The sequence below is a fragment of the Coregonus lavaretus genome (assembly GCF_964263955.1).
Source record: "Coregonus lavaretus genome assembly, contig: HAP1_SCAFFOLD_2750, whole genome shotgun sequence".
Lineage (NCBI taxonomy): Eukaryota > Metazoa > Chordata > Actinopteri > Salmoniformes > Salmonidae > Coregonus > Coregonus lavaretus.
The window spans coordinates 51,272-74,786 of record NW_028160666.1 but is presented as its reverse complement, the minus strand read 5'-3'; the positions used below and the strand labels follow the sequence as shown (position 1 = coordinate 74,786).

Genomic DNA, 23,515 nt, shown 5'->3' with positions numbered 1-23,515 from the left:
GAGAGAGAGGAGAGAGAGAGGAGAGAGAGAGAGAGATGAGAGAAGAGAGAGAAGAAGAAGAGAGGAGAGGAGAAGAGAAGAGAAGGAAAAAAGAAAGAGAAGGGAAAGAAAGAGGATGAGAGCTAACTGAGAGAGCAAAAGATAGAGAAAGAAAGGGTGTGGGGGGTGAAGGAGGCAGAGGGAAGAGGGGGTGTAGCAAGGCAGGCAGAGAGGCAGGCAGGCAGCGTTGCTGTCAGGCAGTGTCAGGATGATGAATGGGGGCCAGGCTGGGCCATGAGGTCCTCTGATGGGAGCTGCCGAGCTTTACATCACTCTCCTGAGTGTTTGTGAAAGGTTATTAAGCACTTAAATCACCCAATCTCACACTGCACCCGCACCCGCACCTTCCACACACTTCCCACTTCCCAAACGAATCTTCCATAAAGATACCATGAACTTACCTGACTGACTTAAAGGGAATGGTCACATATACAGTGGGGTCCCACCACCATATTTATTTTGGCTCATGCAAATATCTGTATACCTTTACCTTGAAAATGTAATTATTAACGGATGAATTTCGAATAGCCTAGGGCTATGCGACAAAACAATGCCAATAGTCCTCATAGTCTTAATTGTGTTGGTTAGATGTATTTTCAAAAGTTCCTTAGTTTTATTTTATTTATAAAGAATATTTTCTTGTGAGGTCTTTCCAAGACCAATTACTGGACAGCAATAGATGGTAGGATTAAATCCATAGTGTTGCTCTGTCTTTGGTGTATTTGTTATCGTTGTTTGGGTGAGGTGCAGGTTGGATGCACATGGTCTCTGTAGGACACACTGCATTTCTGTAGGGAGTCTCACACAATCCGAGCCATTCTTTCAAACCCCCGGCTCACCACCGCAGCAGCCAACCACACATAAACCTTGTTAGAAAAACCTCAGTTACAACCCCACCTCCGCAACCAGCAACCACACTTCACTTTATTTCACACAGACATTAAAATGGTCAAATCCTGGCCATTTTAGCACAAAAACGTCTTGTAGAGTGGGAGCGGAAGACCTCATCCAAAATTGTTTCATTTAGTGTAGACTAACAGCCGAGAAGACAAAAAGCTGCAAACTCTATTTTACTCCCAGTTATTCAATGAATAGATGAACAAATGTTTCTGTATGCAGTGCCTTCGTCAGGGTCAAAGCATACGCCAGGACATTCATTTTCCACATTCAATTTGAGCAGTCAATTGTTCAGTCAATGCAGAATGGAATAGATCTTTACTTATTGAATCTTAGAAATATTTGAGCACAAAAAGCGACTGGCAAGGTTGATATTGTAAGTTTAATAAAAAGGCATACAAAGCACCCTGAGCCCTGCAAAGTTGTATTTCGCTTTAGCAGAGTAGCTGCAAGTTTCAATACTGCTCGTCTTTCATAGTACAAGGCCTCTATAGGCCAACAGTAAGAACCATAGGTCAACAACATAAAACAAATTAATGTATTTTTCCTCTCTCTCTCTCTCTCTCTCTCTCTCTCTCTCTCTCTCTCTCTCTCTCTCTCTCTCTCTCTCTCTCTCTCTCTCTCTCTCTCTCTCTCTCTCTCTCTCTCTCTCTCTCTCTCTCTCTCTCTCTCTCTCTCTCTCTCTCTCTCTGAACTTGTGTTGAGTCAGATCCTTTTGCAGATTATGGATTTTTCTGTCAGGTCTCTGTGTGTGTGTGTGTGTGTGTGTGTTAGGTTATTCTACTGCACTGATCCAATGGGAAGTGGGGGCTGAGGGGAGGGGGGCGAGGGCCATTTCATGGTCACTGCTCCTCATTTGTCATTCAGTGAAGTTAAATACCGTTAGGCAAATACCCCGTGACACGAGAGGGCAAGCCGATCGAAAGCAATTAGGCGACTTTCAGTTTTTTTATTTTATGAAAATGTCAGAACAATCCAACCACAGTGCTTTATAGGAGGGTGAAAGACATCAAGCTTTGTGGACTTTGTACGCACTTTGAGAAAGCTGGAGAAGCTGGAGAAGGACCAATTTTGCTTTACATTGATTTGTTTTCACATGAGTTGGACTGCAAGTTACCATGGAAACAGTTTGCCTTGAGCTAATGCATGATCTCACATAAAATTTAGAGGGAAAGTTTGACTACATCCTTAGTGTCAAACACTGTATTGTAAACATAATACTTTTCCGAGGTCGAGGTAAAGTGGTCCGTGCAATAGATCCTCCTGAAGCAATATCAAAAGATCATGATCATCTAGTTGAGTATATGTGAAAACAACCGAGCTACAAAAGGATATGTCAAAGGTAATATACTGAACAAAAATATAAACACAACATGTAAACTGTTGGTCCCATGTTTCATGAGCTGAAATAGAAAATCCCAGAAAGGAGTTGAGGAGTATTTCTGTCTGTGGGCCTATGCCCTCCCAGGCCCACCAATGGCTTCACCCTTGCCCATTCATGTGAAATCCATGGATTAGGGCCTAATGCATTTATTTCAATTGACTGATTTCCTTATATGAACTGTAACTCAGTAAAATCTTTGCAATTGTTGCATGTTGCGTTGATATTTTTTTTCAGTGTTTGTCATAGGTCAACAAGAAGTACTTACGCTTAGTCTGTCTCGTGCTTTTCCCTCTAGCGATGATTGGTTGTGCAACAAGTTGTATTGGGAGAAACTCCTCCTGTGGTCGTCCTTCTCTATGTGAGAGAACATGTCATGTTGATAGTAGTCCATGATTGACGGGAACTTTCCCACACTGCTCCTCTTCATCGTCTCCTCTTCGTAGACAACTGTGGAGAGCAAGTTTCAATCAACCAATATATCTATCACTCAATCAACTTCAATTATTTTGGAACTGCAATAACAAAATGCAAGGAGATGTACTGTTGTTTCAAACAAATCATGTGTAAAATAGACCTAAGATAAACTGGCTCAAATCAAATGCTGTAGGCCTACATCTAAATAACATCATTATTGTGTCTGTGGATGTGGAATGCAGATGTGATTCTGACCTTGGTTGCTTGTCTTTGCTCTGTTGGTAAGAGTGCTTTGGGTGGAGCCTAGCGTGTTCCCTTCAGACTCTGTCTCTGTGTCACTGCTGCTGCCAGAGTATGTGCACACTCTCAGGACTCTGTCCTGTTCAGGAAAGAGAGGGACATCAGAACAGAATGAGAAGATAGATCAAGTATCCCTTTAAAGACTACTTCCCCGGAGTCAGATTAACTTGTGGATACCATTTTTATGTCTCAGCGTCCAGTATGAAGGAAGTTAGTCGTTTCGCGAGCCAATGCTAATTAGTGTTAGCACAATGACTGGACGTCTATAGGACACTGGCTGTTACCATAGATGTCCAGTCATTGTGCTAACGCTAGTTAGTAATTGCTTTCTTAAAGGGATACTTTTGGATTTTGGCAATGAGGCCCTAGATCTACTAACATGCTAGCAGATACACATAGACTTCCAGTCATTGTGCTAATGCTAGTTAGTATTGGCTCGCGAAACTACCTCTAACTTCATTGATACTGGACGCAGATACATAAAAATGGTTTCCACAAGTTCATCTGACTCTGGGGAAGTAGATAACATCCCTTTAATATCACTCTTTCCGCAACAGATTACGGAGATACTCTTTCATAATGATAATGCTTCCTGGAGATGTGCAATTGTATAGGGATTGTAAGTACGGAAGCCACAATTACAGATGATAATGCATCTTGTATGGTACACAAAAACACAACCATTAGGCATTTTAAGTAGATTTGTCAGTTTAGCAGTTTTCTCTTCTCTTATTTTGTTTTAATTGCATGGAAAGGTTCATGACTGGTTCAGTCAGAGAATAACTGAACCACATCCCTCTACTACTAGCAACATTTACTGTATTTCATGCAAAAAAAATGAGTTTATGCTACTATGCTATTGCAGTCTATTTTGCTCCCAAAACACCACCCCTTTGACATAGGTCTAATAGTGTAGGGGAAGTTCCTTACACTGGGTGAGTTTAGGTCCTTGGTGTTCCTCTTCTTCTCCACTTTTTCCTCGTGGGCCTCTGTAGTGACTGTGTGGCTGGTGCTGCGCAACTGTATCTGACTCAGTCGCTTCCTTCTGATCACATCTATCATTCAAAAGTAAAGAGAAACAAATCATGAGACACAGAAAACAACCCAACCCATACACTCACACCAGGAAGAGAGCCTACGCATTACGTACATAGAGGGCGGAATTATAAATAAAATATCAAACCTTTTACATGTAGGTCCTGGAGCTACAGCAAGACTCATAGTTGCGTCCCAAATGGCACCCTATTCCCTTTATAGTGCACTACGTTTGACCAGGGCCACAGGTTGCCATTTGGGACGCATTCCATAGCTAACGCTATGCCAATATAGTTGTTAACCTGTGAAAGCACACGCTGTACAACAAGAGCATGATGCTACAATTTCTTTAAGTGTGAGGATAGTTTGGCATTTCATCTATTAATAGTCATTGGCATCCTCCCTACGGTGACTACACTGCTGCATCTCTCACTTGAAGCAGCTCCGAAATACCAGCTTCAAACTGTCGCCCCCAATGACAAAGCACCCAATGATAGTCATAGCTGAGTCAGTTTGAATTGTAATGACTACCTACCCCTTCCTCCTCTCTTTTTTCTTATTTTTCCCTCTACAACTTTCTACCTTCTCCTGACAATATAATTAACCGGGAGGCGCCGCGGGAACATCAGCGGAATAATTTGTACCGCACCGAGGACAAAATAGTCCTTTCATCTTCTTGATTACCTGTGAGGGAATCTGTGGTGGTGATTAGGCTCCTTCTCTATTCGTTATAATGACAGTTGCTGGTCATACCTACCTTCTCTGCAGTGCCACTGCAGTACCGAGGTCACACAGACAGACACTAATTCCCTGATTGTATAAATCCCTAGGCGTGATCTCTGGGATCACTCATCCCTATACGAGTACATTGTTAGTGATACTTCCCTCGGCCCATATGATCCCTCTCTCCATCCTTCCCTCCCTTCCACCCACTGCCATGCTGTTGTGTTGCTGCGGTAAACAAACAGGCAGAAGGTGGTTTATGATCTATGTCGCTAATTGTCGCTAGTGAGTTTTCATGTCTAATTGTATTAGCGACTTATCCTTGGGACATGGTCTGTGGGCCGTATTATCTGGAGGGTTTTGTGAAGGTGGGTGGGGGACGCAGGGTCCTTTGTTAAGCAGAGCTACAGAATATCACTCAGAATATCAATCAAGCCTGATAGGCTTGTCCATCTAGTACAGCATTCAAAATGCATAGGAGACTGATTAACAAAGGTACAAGGTTTTCCTTTCACTGAATACCTTCAAGTGGAGAATGGATCCTCTGTTGAGATTGAGAGGGTGGAACATGTATTGAATTCTTGAGAGCAATTTAAGGTTCAACAATGATCATAATGATGTGTATTGAAGTAAAACACTGCCACCCTCATTTCACAATCAAATTGAGCCAGCGAAGATCTGAATTTTATCCTCTCTCATTTTATACACAGTTTATAGATGGGTTAACACCAAATTGGGTTTCATGATAGTGGCCAAATATCCTCTGAGCCAGCCCAGCTATTCTAGCTTTTATATGCAGCTGTGGATCATTGGTTTACCTAACATAAAACCACTGGCATGAGACAGAGACAACACAGAGCCTGTAACAGTGGTTGTGTCCCTATCATCGACCTTTCTCCCTGAAGTGTGCACTTGAACACACCACCTCACATGATGGGACTGGACTGGTATTAGAACAATGGTGTGGACATTGTCCAGCCAATGCTTATGGCAGTCCAATGCTTCTTAATCCATGAAGCAGAGTGTGGAAGTGCACACTATGGGTAAAGGGTATAGAATGGGGACGTAACGCGGATGTTGATATGAGGTGAACCCCCAGTCTTACCTGAGGTGGATGGTCTGGGGAGGCGGCTCAGGGCGTCCTGTCCACAACCTCGTCCAGTAACTGTAGGGTCAGACAGGGAGTGGCCCAGGGCACTGGTGGGTGGTGCATGCGGGTGGGTCTCAGACAGGGAAGGCACTTTCACATGGAATGGGGAATGAGCAGCAGAGGCCGAGAGCAGGTCAGGATCCTGGTCAGGATCAGTGGGACTGGGAATGCTCGCCATCATCTGGTCTGGGCTGGACTCGGATCTGGGAATGTGGCGCCCGTTGACCCGGGTGATGGAGTCGGGGAGGGGGAAGGTGCCAATCCCGCTGTCCAGGGTTCTCATCTGGCAGCTGGAGCCTGGGGGAGGGACAGGAGAAGCAGCGTGTGATGATGGGGTGGGGGGAGCAATGGAAAAGCAGGAGGAGCCACTGGATTGGATTCACAAGCAACGGAAGGGGTTATGGGTAAAAAGGGCATCTTGGGTAGGTTCAATAAGATAGGAGAACGAATGGAGGCAAAAACAAGAGAAACAGGAGCATTACTTCACATACGGTGACCTGGGTACAATCCAAAGTCAAATCCTTATGAGAAACTGTAGAAATGTAATACAGGAGAAAGGTCTGGCCTTTTCGTATTACTTTGTCCAGTAATATGTGTGATACGATCTGTTGTGTGTGTAATTCATCAGGTTTATTCCTATAAGTGGTTATCAGCCCTCTATGATCAAATCTTTAGCACTTCTTCATAATATTAATAAAGGTATTTGACTAATCTTGAAAAGGATCTAAAATGAACGGCCGCATGTAACTCCTAAGTCTCTCTGCGTTCCCAATCTAATTTCACCCATTTGGAGCCCAGCGTGATTTTTCTCCCTAACTCCTATATCAGCATTATGTTGATTTACACACATTCGCCGAACTTGATATGTTCCACACTGCGCAGTGATCTAAGAACATTGTCGCAACAGATGGACAGCATTTAAAATACCCCGTTTTGCAAAGCCTACGTCTCAGAGCGAGACAGATGGATGGCTGTTTGGCATGATCCAATTCCATGTAACTGTGAATGATGTTGGCTAATCATTCTGTGCTCATTACTTAATTGCAACAATTTGGGTAAAAAAAATAAAGAGAATGTTGAACTAGTTCTAACATTGATTAAGTTTAAAGACAAAAGAGGGGGAAAGGTCATATGACTGATATGACTAACTTTGACATTGTTCTGTTCTCATTCTAGGTTCCACAGTTTGTTGCTGTACTGCAAAAGTAGAAAATATAAATCTAGCGTTATAAACATTATAGACTAGTTGAGGATGGAAAAACCTTGGAAATTATTTATCCTTTGAGTAGGCAGTTGTTTTGGAAGATAACTTTCCCCATAGAACAATCGGTAAGTTCTGATTTTGTTCTTGCCTTTCATGGTCAAGCACAGGACCTATTTTTTAGAGTTGTGTCGATTTCTGCTAGCTATGCCCTTCATCCTTGGAGCTTTGTCTTGTAACGCCCAGACCATAAACATCCACTTCTTCTATATGCCCTAACACATCCCTCCATTGTTTTCATACAGTCTCTGGACGTTCAGCCCAAACTACTAGAACTGAATGAATAAACAGATGTATGGATGAATGAATGAATTAATTAACTATTTCCACTGAAGGAGTTCTTGGCTTGCAAAAGTATTCACCCCCCTTGGCATTTTTCCTAATTTGTTGCCTTACAACCTGGAATTAAAATTGATTTTGGGGGGGGGGTTGTATCATTTGATTTACACAACATGCCTACCACTTTGAAGATGCAACATATTTTTTTATTGTGAAACAAACAAGAAATAAGAATAAAACAGAACTTGAGCGTGCATAACTATTCACCCCCCCCCCCCCCCCCCCCAAAGTCAATACTTTATAGAGCCACCTTTTGCAGCAATTAAAGCTACAAGTCTCTTGGGGTATGTCTCTATAAGCTTGGCACATCTAGCCACTGGGATTTTTGCCCATTCTTCAAGGCAAAACTGCTCCAGTCCTTCAAGTTGGATGGGTTCCGCTGGTGTACAGCAATCTTTAAGTCAAACCACAGATTCTTAATTGTATTGAGGGGAAACATTCCAAGACATTTAAATGTTTACCCTTAAACCACTGAAGTGTTGCTTTAGCAGTATGCTTAGGGTCATTGTCCTGCTGGAAGGTGAACCTCCGTCCCAGTCTCAAATCTCTGGAAGACTGAAACATCCATCCATCATTCCTTCAATTCTGACCAGTTTCCAGTCCCTGCCGATGAAAAACATCCCCACAGCATGATGCTGCCACCACCATGCTTCACTGTGGGGGTGGTGTTCTCGGGGTGATGAGAGGTGTTGGGTTTGCGCCAGACATAGCGTTTTCCTTGATGGACAAAAAGCTCAATTTTAGTCTCATCTGACCAAAGTACCTTCTTCCATATGTTTGGGGAGTCTCCCACATGCCTTTTGGCGAACACCAAACGTGTTTGCTTATTTCTTTCTTTAAGCAATGGCTTTTTTTAGGCCACTCTTCCGTAAAGCCCAGCTCTGTGGACTGTATGGCTTAAAGTGGTCCTATGGACAGATACTCCAATCTCCGCTGTGGAGCTTTGCAGCTCCTTCAGGGTTATCGTTGGTCTCTTTGTTGCCTCTCTGATTTATGTCCTCCTTGCCTGGTCCGTGAGTTTTGGTGGGCGGCCCTCTCTTGGCAGGTTTGTTGTGGTGCCATATTCTTTACATTTTTAAAATAATGGATTTAATGGTGCTCCGTGCAATGTTCAAAGTTTCTGATATGTTTTTATAACCCAACCCTGATCTGTACTTCTCCACAACTTAGTCGCTGACCTGTTTGGAGAGCTCCTTGGTCTTCATGGTGCCGCTTGCTTGGTGGTGCCCCTTGCTTAGTGGTGTTGCAGACTCTGGGGCCTTTCAGAACAGGTGTATATATACTGAGATCATGTGACAAATCATGTGACACTTACATTGCACACAGGTGGACTTAATTTAACTAATTGGTTGCACCAGATCTTATTTAGGGGCTTCATAGCAAAGGGGGTGAATACATATGCACGCACCACTTTTCCATTATTTATTGTTTAGAATTTTTTGAAACAAGTTATTTTTTTCATTTCACTTCACCAAGTTGGACTATTTTGTGTATGTCCATTACATGAAATCCAAATAAAAATCAATTTAAATGACAGGTTGTAATGCAACAAAATAGGAAAAACGCCAAGGCGGGTGAATACTTTTGCAAGGCACTGTAGCCCTCATAACGTCCATGGATATGCTTTGGTACAAATGCCCATATAAACATAGTGCTCACTCAACATCATCTCTTACTTGCTGCATCAAACCCTCATAATTAAAACCAAAGCTCTTTATCAGAGGCAATGCACTGCCGTTGTAAAATACATTATTAACCTAATAAAGCAATATTTACAGTCCCCTCTAAATTTGCAACCACAGACATTCCATTAAATCAACAGTGCATCAAAACAATAATTAATTAAATTATGCATCAGAAACGTCCCACTGGATGACTGGGAGTAAATACAGCCAACTTAATAATGGTATTAGTACACAGTTAGTCATATTGTAGGCATACATGTCCTCTTCTGCCTCTCTTGCACCTCCTACTCTGCAGTAATGTGTGAGAATGAGTTGTAGCTGAGGTGGTCATAAACCACCTCGATGGACAGATGGCCTGTTAGGTTGCTCAGATTAATCTGCAATGAGTCATCACGGGGCGGTTGTGGCAAGCAGCTGATCAATTACTACAGAGTTCTGCATGATGCATCAAATGTCGACCTGTTCAGAACGTCTCACATTCATGTTCATATTGACAAGGAAGAAGAGAGAGAAGATAAAGAAGAAGAGAAATAGAGAAAGAGAAATAAAAGAGAGAAAGCGAAATAAAAGAGGGAGACATCCATACCGCACAAAGCTTAATAATCAAAGGAGTTGATTTGGCAGTTGTTTTCAATATGCCCGTTACACTCACACAATAACAAGGTCTAAGGCCACCAAATTGAAATATGTACCAGAAGCCAGTTCCACTGCTTTTTTTTCCTCCTTATTCCATTCTATTCAGGGACTGGTTTAGACCTGGTACACCAGGTGGGTGCATATTAATTATCAGGTAGAACAGAAAACCAGCAGTACTCCGGACCTCGTAGGGTACGTTTTTAATAACCTAGGGTAATACTATCTAAAAGCAAAGGAAAAAGTATCAGAGAGGGGCTGAAATTGTGTTTCCTGTGATCCCAATCACTTCTATATTAATTAAACACCAGGTGATAGAGAGCAAGCTCTGCAGACGTAATGACATGTTATGATGAGGACTCATGTAAAACCCAGACATTAACCATCATCATAACTGCATGGGAATTACAACCAGAGACCATGGCTATCGTCACATGACCAAGACCTCAAACCGTTAAATTCAGCAAGTCCAAGGTCAAAACATGAGCTGTTTATTATCTATTATCTATGCATAGTCACTTTACCCCTTCCTACATGTAGATATTACCTCAATTACCTCGATTAACCTGTACCCCCGCACATAGAATCGGTACCTGTACCCCCTGTATATAGCCTCGTTGTTGTTATTTTATTGTTGCTCTTGTATTTTTTTACTTTAGTTTATTAAATAAATATTATTTCTTAATTCTTAAAACTGCGTTGTTGGTTACGGTAAGTAAGCATTTCACAATAAGGTCTACCCCTGTTGTATTCGGCGCATGTGACAAATACAATTTGATTTGATTTGAACCAAGACAAAGCCACACCTCATAGACTCATGAGTCCATCTGCATCCTTTTCTAGTTTCTAGTTTTAATCCCTGCTACTATATCACATTATGTCAAAATAAAATAAAATTTTGTTTCTAGTTTCTTGTGTTCAGAGAAAATAAGTAATTGTATTCAGTCAAACTTGTGACTTATATATTTTACCCATAAAAGCCCAGTGTAAAATGATATACTAGACAGGACTTCAGGAGCTATAAGTGGACTCTGCTTAAATCTTTATGAGACCTTTAATTCATACTGAGGGGAGGTTGGATAGATGTGCTTAGCTGGTAGAATTAAATATGCCATTCAGTTAATTAGAATACAGAAACGATTAATAATCTTATTTTGGGCTCTGTTCCACAATAGGGGGCTTAGTTGAATCAATAAAATGTTCATACATCCTGGAAATTTGCCCATGTCAAAACAATTTCTCACAATATTTGTGTGGTAGACCCCATCAATACAGAGGCTAGCATATAAAAATGACTTATCGCCAAAGAGAGCAGCTTTTATAAGTAACGGTATGTAGGCCTATGGTTTCCATGTTGGATGTAAATTATGTCCAAAATAACCTGAAAATCTAGGTCCATAATGTCCATCCTTTTGATAGATAGGCTATCCTTGATTTAGATAGTCATTGTGATAGTCAACATAAATGAGTTACTGAAATACTGCGTACCAGCAGCCATATTATCTACCTAGACCTATTATGTGCATGGAACTAAATCAATCAATCAAAATTAAGCAATGGAAGTCATAATCTTATGCGAAAATAAGGACACACTTCAAATATAAATAAAAGACCACTATAGTTCAAGTCAAGGCATCACAAACACCTTTTGCACATGTTGTAAATGACTGTTTTACTGCTCTCCTGTAATGCCAAAGCAACATCAGACTAAGTGAGAGAAGACCCCATTTATGAAAGGACAACAGTCATCATCACAAAGATAGACTAATGAGTGGCACATTAACTGCCTAAAACATTCCAACAGACTGATAGGCACCTAGCGTTATACAGCTCTAATAAACATTGATTACCCTGTCCTTGTCCCGCTCCCTAAGAATGCCTTCCACCTGCCAATGAATGGCAAACTGCCCAGCGAGTAAAGATCGCCTTGTCATTGAAATAGTAAGTGGGTGTTGTTGCATATAATTTTCCTATCACACATTGTATGCTCTCAGAACAGCAGCTGCCGTGACAACCCTCCATGTCTTTGCCACGTAAATAACAATGTGCGCTAGCAACGCTAAAAGGATTTTTGAACGCTGGAGACAGTAACCATTTTGTTGATGACCTCAATATGTAGTGGGAGAGTGGCGTGATAATAAAGACTCACTCTCCAGTGACAAGACGAATCAGTCCTGCAAAGATGCAGGAAATATTATATAGGCTATAAGCTTACAGTTTTTCACTGGTATGAGAAAGTGTTCCATATGCAAGTCCCACATGCATTTGCCATTAGGTGATGGATGGCAACAGTTATTTCTGTACGCTACAGAAACCAAAAACAAGAGACCGTTTGTATAATCTATTACAGAAATACTTTACACAGAGAGCAAAAGTTGGAGATGTATTGCTGGTGACTACTGAAAATGCCTATGTTGAAAAATGTATTTTAATGTTGCTTATTAGCACTAAAATTGCATATGTTTTCAGACAATAGCTCAAAGTACAGTAGGCTCACTGCTACAGTAAACACCCTTACCTATCATATGATCCTGACATGATGTCTCGGGGGTGGGGTCCTCCTCATTCTCTCCTTGCAGGCTGATCTTCTGTGTCACAATGATGGTCTGGTGGAAAAAATGAAGGATTAAGTCCGTATGCATTTAACTTAACTTGAGTTCACCCAACATATAATATCAAGTTCTAAATCATGTTTATGACAACTGTGTTTAGGCATAATGACAGAACATTGAAATAAAGTGTTATCAAATGTGCCTCACAATATCATCAACAGATGGTACATCATTTGTGTGAAAAATGGTAGGGGAAACCGGGGAACAAAGTAACACTTTTAGGCTTTTGTTTACTATGAAAATAATATTTTTGTTAGATTAATAATATTGTTATACAAACATACGTATCTCAGCTACCATTAAACACTGTAACTACGTTTCTAGAACATACCAGTCGTTTACAATTCAACCAAAAGTGGCGGGAGTGAAATGTTACAATTGTATTTTTTTGTATTATCTTAGTTGTACTGCTAAACTTGATGTAAAGAAGTTACATTTTATATAATTATGTGAATATGTAAATACCATATAAGCTACTGTGTTACAACTACCCCCCCCCCCCCCCCCCCCCCCCCCCCCCACATAGGAGCCTATACTAATCTGAATCTTGTGAGAAAATACAACAATAATTATTGTCATCAACTACACCAATCAAAAGACCCCATCTTACTGATAAAAATACTATATGTTTAGATTCATGGAGAATGTTCCACAGGTCAATAAACAAAAAAAGAGAGGTAGCAAGTATATTTACTTTAGGGCATCTAAACAAAAAATTATGTCAATAAAACAAAACAATTATTGATGGATTTAGGCATTTAGAGACACTAACCAAGCATTAGCACATTGCATACCAGCTTTCTAAGTGGTTTCTAATTTGAGTTATTAAGCTGTTACAACAGACCCATTGTTTCCCCTACATCTTTGTAATGTGCATAGTATTGAATTCATCATTGCTTTGCTGCTTGTGTGTGAATTCAATCTGTTGTATTGTGGCCTTAACATTCCTTGAATATCATCTGCACAGATAAGAACAGAACAAAGTTCAAGGATACGTCTGGTATGAGTCATAAACTCCAAACAAGCAAAGTACACTTTTCTACAACGTGATAATACCTTATATACTTCTACGAAGCCAGACATCCAAAATGACAAACACAGCTAAGCTAACACAGATGCAATCGCTGGCATAATACAGATAGAACATTATTTATATATATTCTGTATTTGTCAAGATTTCCATCACACGCTGCATACCCATTTATCCCTTTAGCGCTCAAACAAAACAAGAGTGGAAGGCGATTCATCAATTAGTCAAGAGATGACTCAAAACAGAATCGACAAACACCTTGGATTTACAGAAATTACTATTACATTTTCAGAGCCTCTTTCATAACAGGTAGTTCTGTCAAGGGATAAAACAAGGTAATTGATCTAAAATGCAGGTGGGCTAACAGAGTGTGATGTCAAAAAAGTGTTATCCGAAGGTATAAAGGGGATTTGCAGGTCATAAACACTTATTTTCTTTAGTTGTGTTTCTGTAGAGGGGAGATAGAGATGAAGCTGCACGGATAGTATTAAACAGGCCTTTTTTGAATTGAGTGTCTGCGATAAGAGCCTCCTCTTCACTATCAAAACTCCCCATCAGCTGGATTGAATTTCCTGCATATTGCATGTGGACTCTCTCTCTTTCTCTCTCTCTCTTCTTTCTCTCCCCCTCCCTTCCTTGCTCTCTTTCTGTCCCTGACAAAGAACAAGGAATACTTTCTACAAGGTCAGAATTCCGTGGCATTCTAAGTCTTAAAGAAACATTTTTTTTCTATCCAAAGCTTAGTATGTGGTTCAACATTGGTAGCATATTGTATTTCCCAAGAGGAAGTGCTTTAGTGTGCTCTCATATGTGTGTCTGTCTGTATTTTGAGTCTGTCTGTATGTGTGTGTCTGTGTGAAGGTTGGCGGAATTTGCAGGTTTGTACACAAACTAGACACACGACATGGAAAATGTTATTGCAACAGAAAATTATATTGAGTATACATACAATCCAATAAGCAACTGACTAGCATGATGGTATGGAGGAAATGGATACTGAGGTTAGAGGAAATAGTGATAAAATGGTGAGATTATGAGGAAAGATGGACAGATAATAGAGAGAGAAAGAGAGAGAGAGAGGGCGCAGTAGAGTGAGAGACACATGCTATATCCTAGAAACCTAGCAACGTTTCATTACAGGACCCCTTGCTCACTCACAGCTGTATCGGAGCAGATCTCCATATCTCCCCTCATATCGCTGTTTCTCTTGGGGATGGAGATGCCAGGGAGAGATTCAGCGATGGTGTCGCCCTTCCTTACACTCCTGTATAGGAAACATGATTTGATTCATTTTCTGTCTGTCTGCTTAACCGATTTCATATGAACTGTGCAGGTGGAAAGAGATCCCGGCTGATAAATTCCATTGTTCTCCCACAATACGACCTCCGTATACGCTGAACAAAAATATAAACGCAACATGTAAAGTGTTGGTCCCAAGTTTCATGAGCTGAAATAAAAAATCCCAGACATTTTCCATATGCACAAAAATATTGTGCACAAATTTGTTGACATCCCTGTTAGTGAGCATTTCTCCTTTACAAAGATAATCCATCCACCTGACAGGTGTGGCATATCAGGAAGCTGATTAAACAGCATGATCATTACACAGGTGCACCTTGTGCTGGGGACAATAAAAAGCCACTCTAAAATGTGTAGTTTTGTCACACAGCACAATGCCACAGATGTCTCAAGTTTTGAGGGAGCATGCAATTGACATGCTGACTGCAGGAATGTCCACCAGAGCTGTTGCCAGAGAATTGAATGTTCATTTCTCTACCATAAGCCGCCTCCAACGTCGTTTTAGATAAACTAATTCTGATTGGCTGGGCCTGGCTCCCCAGTGGATGGGCCTGGCTCCCAAGTGGGTGGGCCTATGCCCTCCCAGGCTCACCCATGGCTGCGCCCCTGCCCAGTCGTGAAATCCATAGATTAGGGCCTAATTCATTTATTTAAATTGACTGATTTCCTTATGTAACTCAGTAAAATCGTTGAAATTGTTGCATGTTGCGTTTATATTTTTGTGCAGTATAGCTATCCCCCTACCATAGGATCTGAAATAACCTCTTTTAAACTGCTCTTCCCGACTCAAGTCTTATTGAGTGATAAATGTTTGTAACTACTCTTGATAAAATCTGTCAGCTGAGATTTTAGGTATTATATCAATTTATGGGAGGAGGGGTAATGAATGCTGTACTCTTCCAGCCGAGATGGCTCAGGGCTGACAGTGTCTCTAGATTCCAGGTTAGGAAGTGCTTATGTTTACTCAAGTAGAACATAACTCAAAGAGACAGCTGGCGTTGCTGTTGTTTAGCTGTGTGTGCTTTTGTCTCTTTACATGCATGCATAATGTAGCAAGACTTGTGTTTTACTGCAGCATGAACACTGGGAGAAATGTTAAATCTACAATCTGCAATCATTTCAGCAGGAGACAAGTTATCTAATTAGTGTTCTTTTTCCTGATCAATTCACTGTAACTTTTTTTAGGTTTTTACCTATGACTAATTATGCAAATGTTCTTGAAGTATTTGACAAATCAGGTTTTACGAATGTTGCTCCGTTAATACCAACCTGCCAAGAAGCTCTTTCATGAACTGGTCTTTCCCGGTGTAGGTTGTAGAACACTGGATCTGATTGGCTATTTGTCCCATCTGAATATTGCAATGATCCATGATCGAGCTCAGCTTGTTCTCCGACAACGTCAGCTCTGGACTCTTTTCGAACTGGCTGTCATTTTTCTTCTTGTCCTTCTTTTTGTCCGATTTCATCTGTTTGCCTCCCAGCACGGATCCGATCTTCAGATCTTTTTTCTCATCTTTCTCTTTCGGGGAGATGGCGTCTGATTTCTTCCCATTCAAGGCTGGCAGCTTGCTTTTACGTAGGCCGAACCAGTTGGCCAGAGAAGGGCCGGTCTTCTGCTTGGTCTCCGATGCTGTTACCTTCTCTTGACCCTGACCTTTCTGGATATTCTCCTCAATCCCCATCATGACCTTCTCCTCGATGGTGCAGACTGTGGGGCTCACTGGTTGCTCTCCCTCATCGAGCGCCCCTTGAGAACAGCCTGCCTGGACTTTGACGCTCTTCAGGAGGTCTAGTTTGCCGGGGCTGAGCACTTTCCCACCCTTTGTTGTGGCCTCTGGGCTATAGAAAGGAGAGGCCAGCGACTCAAACTGAGGATGAGATGCGACCTTCTTGGGATTTCGGGAGTTCTTCAAGCCGATCCGGTCGGCAAGGGGTAAGCTACGCACTTCTTTCTGAGGTGGAGCCGTGATGCTCTCCACCTTTGCAGTGTTCCGTGGCCCATCACCGGTGGAGCCCGATTTGGAGGCTCTCTCCGGAAGGCCCTGGTGGCTGTTAGAGCCTGTCATACCTCCGTAGTGGCTCAACCTGTGGCTAGGGCAACGGACCGGACTTTCCCCAGATCCGCTACTGGGTTTCATCTGTAGGCCCTCAACAAATGAGCTCTGCCTTGTTAATGAGTTCCCCCTCTCTCCAGAGTTGGTGATGATCTGGGTTCGAATCTTCACATGTCCGTCCAACACGTTGATGTTGGGTTTTTCCATGTAGTGGGTGCTGAAACTCTGGCTGCGCGCTTTCGCCCCGTTCATCCCCAGGGCGGGCTTTAGGTGAGGTTTGGTCGTGACAGATATGGACCTCTTGAACAGTCTACTGTCGCAGTCCGACTTGTCACCAACCTCCCCTTGCTCTGCCAACTCAGAGGTGTGTGCCTCCTCTTCCTGAAGGATGCACTGGACCTCACCCTTAGTCTCCATGATGGAAGTCATGGCTAACGAATCAACATACACTGCCTGAAAACTGTCACATGGGGCGAAAGCATTTGAAGTCACAGTCTCTTTGGAGACCGAGTTGATGTGTTCCTTCTCTTGCTTTCCTGGTATTGTGGTGGAGCCTTTCTGCAGTGAGGGGGGTGATTTCACAAAAGCTTTGAAGCCCATAGGAATGCGTGTCTTTGACGCTTTTTCAGTGGAATTTTGAGTGCTAGTTCCAGAGACAGGTGGGTTCGCTACAGCTTGAGGAGTCATACTACCGTGAGGTTCTGTTGGAGACTGAGGGTGGCCCTGCAGAGTTACAGGAAAACTACTAGAGGTCTTATACAACATAGGATGCCTATTGTCATTGGTACCTTTCTTACTAGTAAATGTGCTTTGAAGCGAAGAGCCACGTTGAGAGTTGTATGAGGGAGGAGGGACATTCTTTGAGCTTTTAGGTGCATTTACAGGGTGATCAGGCACATGCCCTGAGGCTGAGGATGGGAGGTAGAGTTTTGTGGGGACCCGTTTCGAAGTGGTCTCATTTGAAGCAGGGTGCTGCTGGCTCGATTTGTCCAACAGTTTCTGAGGTGCGATTGCAGTACCGTAGCCTGCGTCCAGGTCTATGGTATCTTGGCCCTTGTAGGGTGGTGGTGGTAATGAATGTTGCATATTTGGTACAGGCGGGGGGTGGTAACTCGGGGGTGGCCCCCTCACAGTTGTAGGCGTGGATGGTTGTGCCCCTGGTTTAAGTGCTTGAGGTGACCCATCGTAGTTTGGTCTGATAAGTAAGGAGGTGGTGCGGCCAGGGGGCAGGGGAGGAGACGGGGACCTGAGTTCAGTTTTGCTGCTGGCTTCACAGTGTCTGTCTCTGGTAGGCTGTTCCCTGTAGTCCATGTGGTCCAAATGCCTTCTTGGGAAGTGTGGGGAGCCGGTTGGAACACTAGATGAGGAGCCCTTTGTCCAGTCATTCCTGCCTGGAAGCTTGTTGCTCACTGCCTTGGGGCTTGCAGTGCAGCCTGGAGCTTTGATGAACCTGGACATCTTGACCGGAGGAGAAGAAGGGGACTTTGACTCCTGAGCTGTGAAACCTGAGGTTGGTCCACTGTTGCTGGTTTCCGTGGTGGAGCTCTTAGAAACCTTCATTGGAGATCCTTTCCCCTGGCTGCTGGGGATCTTTGAGCTGATGGCCTTGAGGCTGGGGGAAGCATTGTTCATGGGAGGGACAGACTGGCCTTTGTTGGATCGATTGGAAGGCGGCTTTATCAATTTCCGCAGTGGAATGACGTGCGTTTGCAGCCTCTCTGGGCTTCCCTCCCTGCTATTGCTGCTTTCTCTGCTGCTAGCCTTACTATGACACTTTTCAGGAGATTCTAGTACAGTGTAGTTCCTTCCATTGTTGCCTACTTTATGACGAATGGGCCTATCATGAGGCGACAGTGCTGCATACTCAGCAACCCCATTCCCCTTCCTCCCAGGAATCTCTTTCCGAGCCCCAGCACCAACGGAGGACTGCTGAGCACTGAGTTCAATGGGCTGTCCGTCTGCATCGAATATAGACATGATACTCTCCTCAGACTGGGTTTTGGCCCCCTTGTGTTCCTTGATTAGGCAGAAGGGCCTGGGTCTTCCGTCAGCAGACTGGGTTCGGCCAGGTTCCCTCCTCAAGCAATGTACGGGAAGCAGCTTGTCAGCATCCCTCGAGAGCCTCTTGATGTCCTTCTGTAGTTGCTCAGCTGTCCGGCTAACAGGCAGCCGGTGGTCACTGACCTCAGAGTGCAGATCCTCAGGATCGGTGTCTGAGAGGTGGAGGGGGCATTCAGCCTCTGTGGGGCTGACGTCAAAGTGCAACAGGGAGGGGTTTAGAACAGCCGAGGTCCGTCCCCCAGAGAGGAAACTGTTGATGTAGCTCTTGAGTTTTTCCGGCCGCTCCTTGGAGTTATAGCCCGACGGGTGCTTCGTACCCATGCTGCAGTTACTATCCCCTACTACGCCATTGTCCTGCAGCCCGTCCCAGCTACACAGACTGTCCGAGACGCTGTGCGACAGCTTCCTGAAGTACATCCAGCCTCCGTCCTTACTGGGGACGCTGTCTCGTCTGCAGTAAGCCGAATGTAGTGACTCGTCATCCGCATCGTCAGAGTCGTACACAAACGTTTTGCACCCCACCCCTGAGACAGTGGTCCTTCCCACATAAGTGGGCTTGGAGATTCCCTTGCTCCCACTCTTAATCCCCAGAGAGTAGATACCCTCATTAGAGTTCATGCAGTCCTTGTCGCCCGACTTGGAGACCCCGGAGGATGAGGAGCCTTTGGGTTTTCTCCTCTGGAGCTTCCGCAGGCCTTCTAGGATGTGGCTCTCCTTCCTCCTTGTTGGGAGCTGCTCCTCCAGGGGGGCGCAGATGTTTCCGGGGGCTGAGGAACCCAGGCTCAACCTCTTCTCCCACGTCAGAGATGACTGCAGGAGAAATACAGAGAGACAGAAGTTATTAGAAAACTCAGAGAGGACAGTAGGTGATTGAGAGACAGACACACAGACACATCATTCGAAAATACATAGACACGTCATTCGAAAAGTCAGCTAAATTGAGCTGTGCAACAGCAATCCCAGGATGAATATAAGGGCATTCAAGCACATGTAGTACTTCTCAGAGGATTTGTGATTGTGGCCCACTCTCATTCTCTACAACAGAGTTGATTGTGGAGTCAGATGATTACTTTGTCAAGCTGTTACTCAGTCTGCAATTTGTTTGACTCCCTTTCAAATGTTCTAATGGAGATACTAAGCACTTTGGCGTATGGCTCAAGCTAAATATTTAATGCTTTGATTAATTATTATTTTTTCCTATTGCAGCCTATCAGGATTCTATATAATTTCATTTTATTGGTTTCTGCCAGTGAATTGAGGTTTAGCTAATTTTAAAATATTGCATATCACATTTCCACGGCCTCGGTTTGTGAAACGTGTAATCTGGTGAGACAGATTTCTTCATAAGAGACATTTTAGTTCAGCTATGTGTTATGTCTATTTTTTATTTATTTTTAAAGCTGATTGAAACCCCACATTGATAAAGTCTATAAATGAGAGAGACAGAGACAAATAAAAATAGAGAGAGACAGAGTGAGGAGAGGTTGGTCTGGTCATCATACTATTTTCCCACAGGAGCGTCCGTCGTTCCAGGTGTAGGAGCCACTGGAGTATTCACTGCAGGCACTAGACAGGGACAGCTCGCTGCTGCTACAGCTGCTGCGTGGGTAGACAGGCGCTTGCACCGTCAGACTCAGCTGGCTCAGACACTTAGCCACAGGAAGTCCCGCCTTTCCGTTCAGTTGGACATCCTGCAGGACGGATTCCAAAGACACCATTAGTCATGATTTAGTGTCACATACATTCATGAGTCTGGATAAAGGGGATTAAGGTTGAGAAGGTAGAGCAAATTATGAGAGATGCAGGATAACGCTACAAAAACTCTGATTAACAAACCATATTTCAGCTTGTTAATCAGGGAATCTATGACTATGCAATATCGAATCACTGGTGCATTTTACAAGGCTGTCCAAAAACACACCGCTTTTTTGCATCTCTGTTGACTGCTTTACCGGTGGCTGATATTTTATGTGTGTACTTTCACTTTCTCTGGTTTTCAGTATTCCTGTAAAGTGTTACGATAGCTACTGCTTCGACTCTATAATTAGCCAGTGAGATACACATGATCCATCATACTTTCAGAAGCAATCTCCCCAACAGATGTTTTCTGCATCAGTCCTATTCCACAATTCTGTCCAAACAAATGTCGATTCAGAATTCTAATCAACTGTTCAGTCAGAGAGATAATAGGAAGCAAACTAATTGGCCCAGGAAATCTGTCCCGATCTGCACTGCAAGTATATCACATTTGTGCGTCTTCTTTTCCCAAACTCATTATCTTGTCGCAAAGACATTAATACATTATCAGATTTCAACATTATTACACCATCACTTATTCACTTCCTTCTTTTCTGCCACATTTCTATACTATAAATGAAGGTTTATCAGGTTGTGTCCTCAAGGAGTAAAAGGACATGAGACCAGAGTGAATTCATTTTAAGACCTTAATACATAATATATAAGATGACTAATGTACAACACTGTCCCGCGGACTCATTTTTACTGAATACGAGCCTCAATCGATGGTCCTTTGGTAATATGACAAGTATTTATACCTTTTAGAGCAAAGTGATACTGCCAACTCGGCTTGCCGAGAACAGCGGATCAAATCCCCAAATAGTTAGGGCTGGTATTTTAATCCTCTTGAATGATTTCTCTGGGCTATACGTCAGTTATGATGCCTGGACAATACATATGGGTGAGGCTGGGGCGAAAAGAATATGCCATTGGTTTGTTTTCAATCAGTCTTACATGAGGTGGAGAGTCAGTGTTCCTGGATAGCAGGAAGCTTTTGCTTCTCTCAGGCTCCAGGAGGAGATCAGCGGCAGACAAATCCATGATCCGAGAGTGGAGTTTCTGAAAGGATAAGGAAGGCCAAGGTCTTAATGAACGTCTCCACTACATACAGAAATATATCAACTACATAGAGAAGGCATTTAACACATTCAACTGAACAGAAGAATGTGGCAATCAAACAACTATATTATATTGCATGCTGTTTTGCCTTTAATATTGGTGTTCTGTATCAATCACACCTTTCCAGTAGTAGATTAATGAATATACAATAGAAAGTCTACCATCAAACATAAATCATTTTCATACAAAGATCCAAGAAAAAAATCTCACAACGAAAACAAGAAAATTCACATTTGAGCAGGTCTCAAAAACGCTTTGGTTCAGCTGCACTTTCCCAGGGTTTGAAAGTAACCCTCTTTCTGCCTCCACTGAGATCCTAAGCAGGGCACTCTTCAATAGTCTTAGACTCAATGTCATTAATGTCATCTGTTAAGAATAATTCATGTGAATGGGAATTAATTGCATTGGGGAGCGAGGGATTCCTTTGATTTTTTTATTCATATTCAAACATTATTTTGCGATCCATTCTTTTCTTTGGTTTCCGTTCATAGGGGAAGGATACAAAACCAACTACATTTTCACATATTAATCCTCCAATCTAATTACCACCCGGTTCCCCGTGCTCGGATCTACTTAACGGCAAACGTGCTGTAACAAAACACTCCATTTATGCCACATTCCCCTCCAAGGGCAACTTTAATGCTCGTTTAGGGAGGATATTTTCTGCTGCGCTCATATCTATTTTTAATTTCTCCATCTCGATAATGCAATACAATTGCCAGATTGCTGTACACTGCACTTACTTTCCTTCCCGTGCTCTGTACGCCCACTGTAGATGAACATAACCGTCAGAAGGATTTCACGCCGCTGTGAGAGTCACCTTGTGGAACTTTTAGTGTGAGGTATATGAGCTTTAGTCCATCTATAGTCTTCCTTCAGTGTTTTACACAATTAATCCCAATCATTTTTAAGTTATGAAAATGATTATTTGCTTGGCATAATCTCATTACATCATTAGTTGGAGATGCATGCGACATCCCACAATGTTCCTTTAACATAAAAAAAGTATATCTGATTAAAAAATACAAGGAGAGGGTATACAATACAGGCCTAACGTAATATATGGTTACTCCATTTCTTACTCAGTACAACAATAGAAATGCAATTTCTACCTCACGTCATCTCTGTTCTACTACTCAGACTACCCAGATGGCTTGAGTATAAAGCTACTCCTCTACTAAATCACAGAGGACACTCAGAACATGTTTATCAAACAACAGTTTCACACCTCGTAAACACTCAGCTGCACAGCTGTGTCATTCAGGAAGCACTGATCTCAAACTCCTTGCCCAAGGCCAAACCATAGTATCACTATCACATGATCCATTATTTCATACAAACATCCATGTTACCACCTGTTTAAGTGTGAGACTCCGATGCGAGATTGTGTGCTATCAACCGTTACACTGAGTAACAGGGACAGAGCTACAGTAACGAGGTGAAAATAGCCTTTAGCATGAAGACACTGGCTCACTACATGAGTCCACTTATCCAACAAAGAAACAGAGAGCCAGACAATAAGTTGAAAAGCTTGAAATCAGTCTCTGTGCTAGTGATCAACACACCGGCCGAGCCCTGGGGTCCCGGAGGCTTCGAGCTAACAAGCCTTCCTGCAAACGCAGTGTGAAAGCCATAGAGATACATGTAGATACACTATTGCATTGTATTTACATCTACGGTGGA

At 42.7% G+C, this 23,515-nt stretch overlaps 1 protein-coding gene across 1 annotated transcript in view; it reads right to left on the bottom strand.

Moving 5' to 3' along the window:
- Positions 1-2,476: 2,476 nt before the first annotated feature.
- The window catches only part of LOC311121579 (nck-associated protein 5-like), a 62,687-nt gene continuing 41,648 nt past the window's right edge, over positions 2,477-23,515 (bottom strand). The window contains exons 7-15 of the mRNA XM_084196040.1: positions 21,668-21,772; positions 20,419-20,607; positions 16,071-19,726; positions 14,661-14,766; positions 12,379-12,466; positions 5,898-6,239; positions 3,965-4,089; positions 2,990-3,113; positions 2,477-2,767 (exon numbers count right to left, since the gene is read on the bottom strand). Coding sequence (XP_084052166.1) covers positions 2,568-2,767; positions 2,990-3,113; positions 3,965-4,089; positions 5,898-6,239; positions 12,379-12,466; positions 14,661-14,766; positions 16,071-19,726; positions 20,419-20,607; positions 21,668-21,772 — 4,935 coding nt within the window. The 3' untranslated portion in view covers positions 2,477-2,567. The remainder of the gene's footprint in view (positions 2,768-2,989; positions 3,114-3,964; positions 4,090-5,897; positions 6,240-12,378; positions 12,467-14,660; positions 14,767-16,070; positions 19,727-20,418; positions 20,608-21,667; positions 21,773-23,515) is intronic.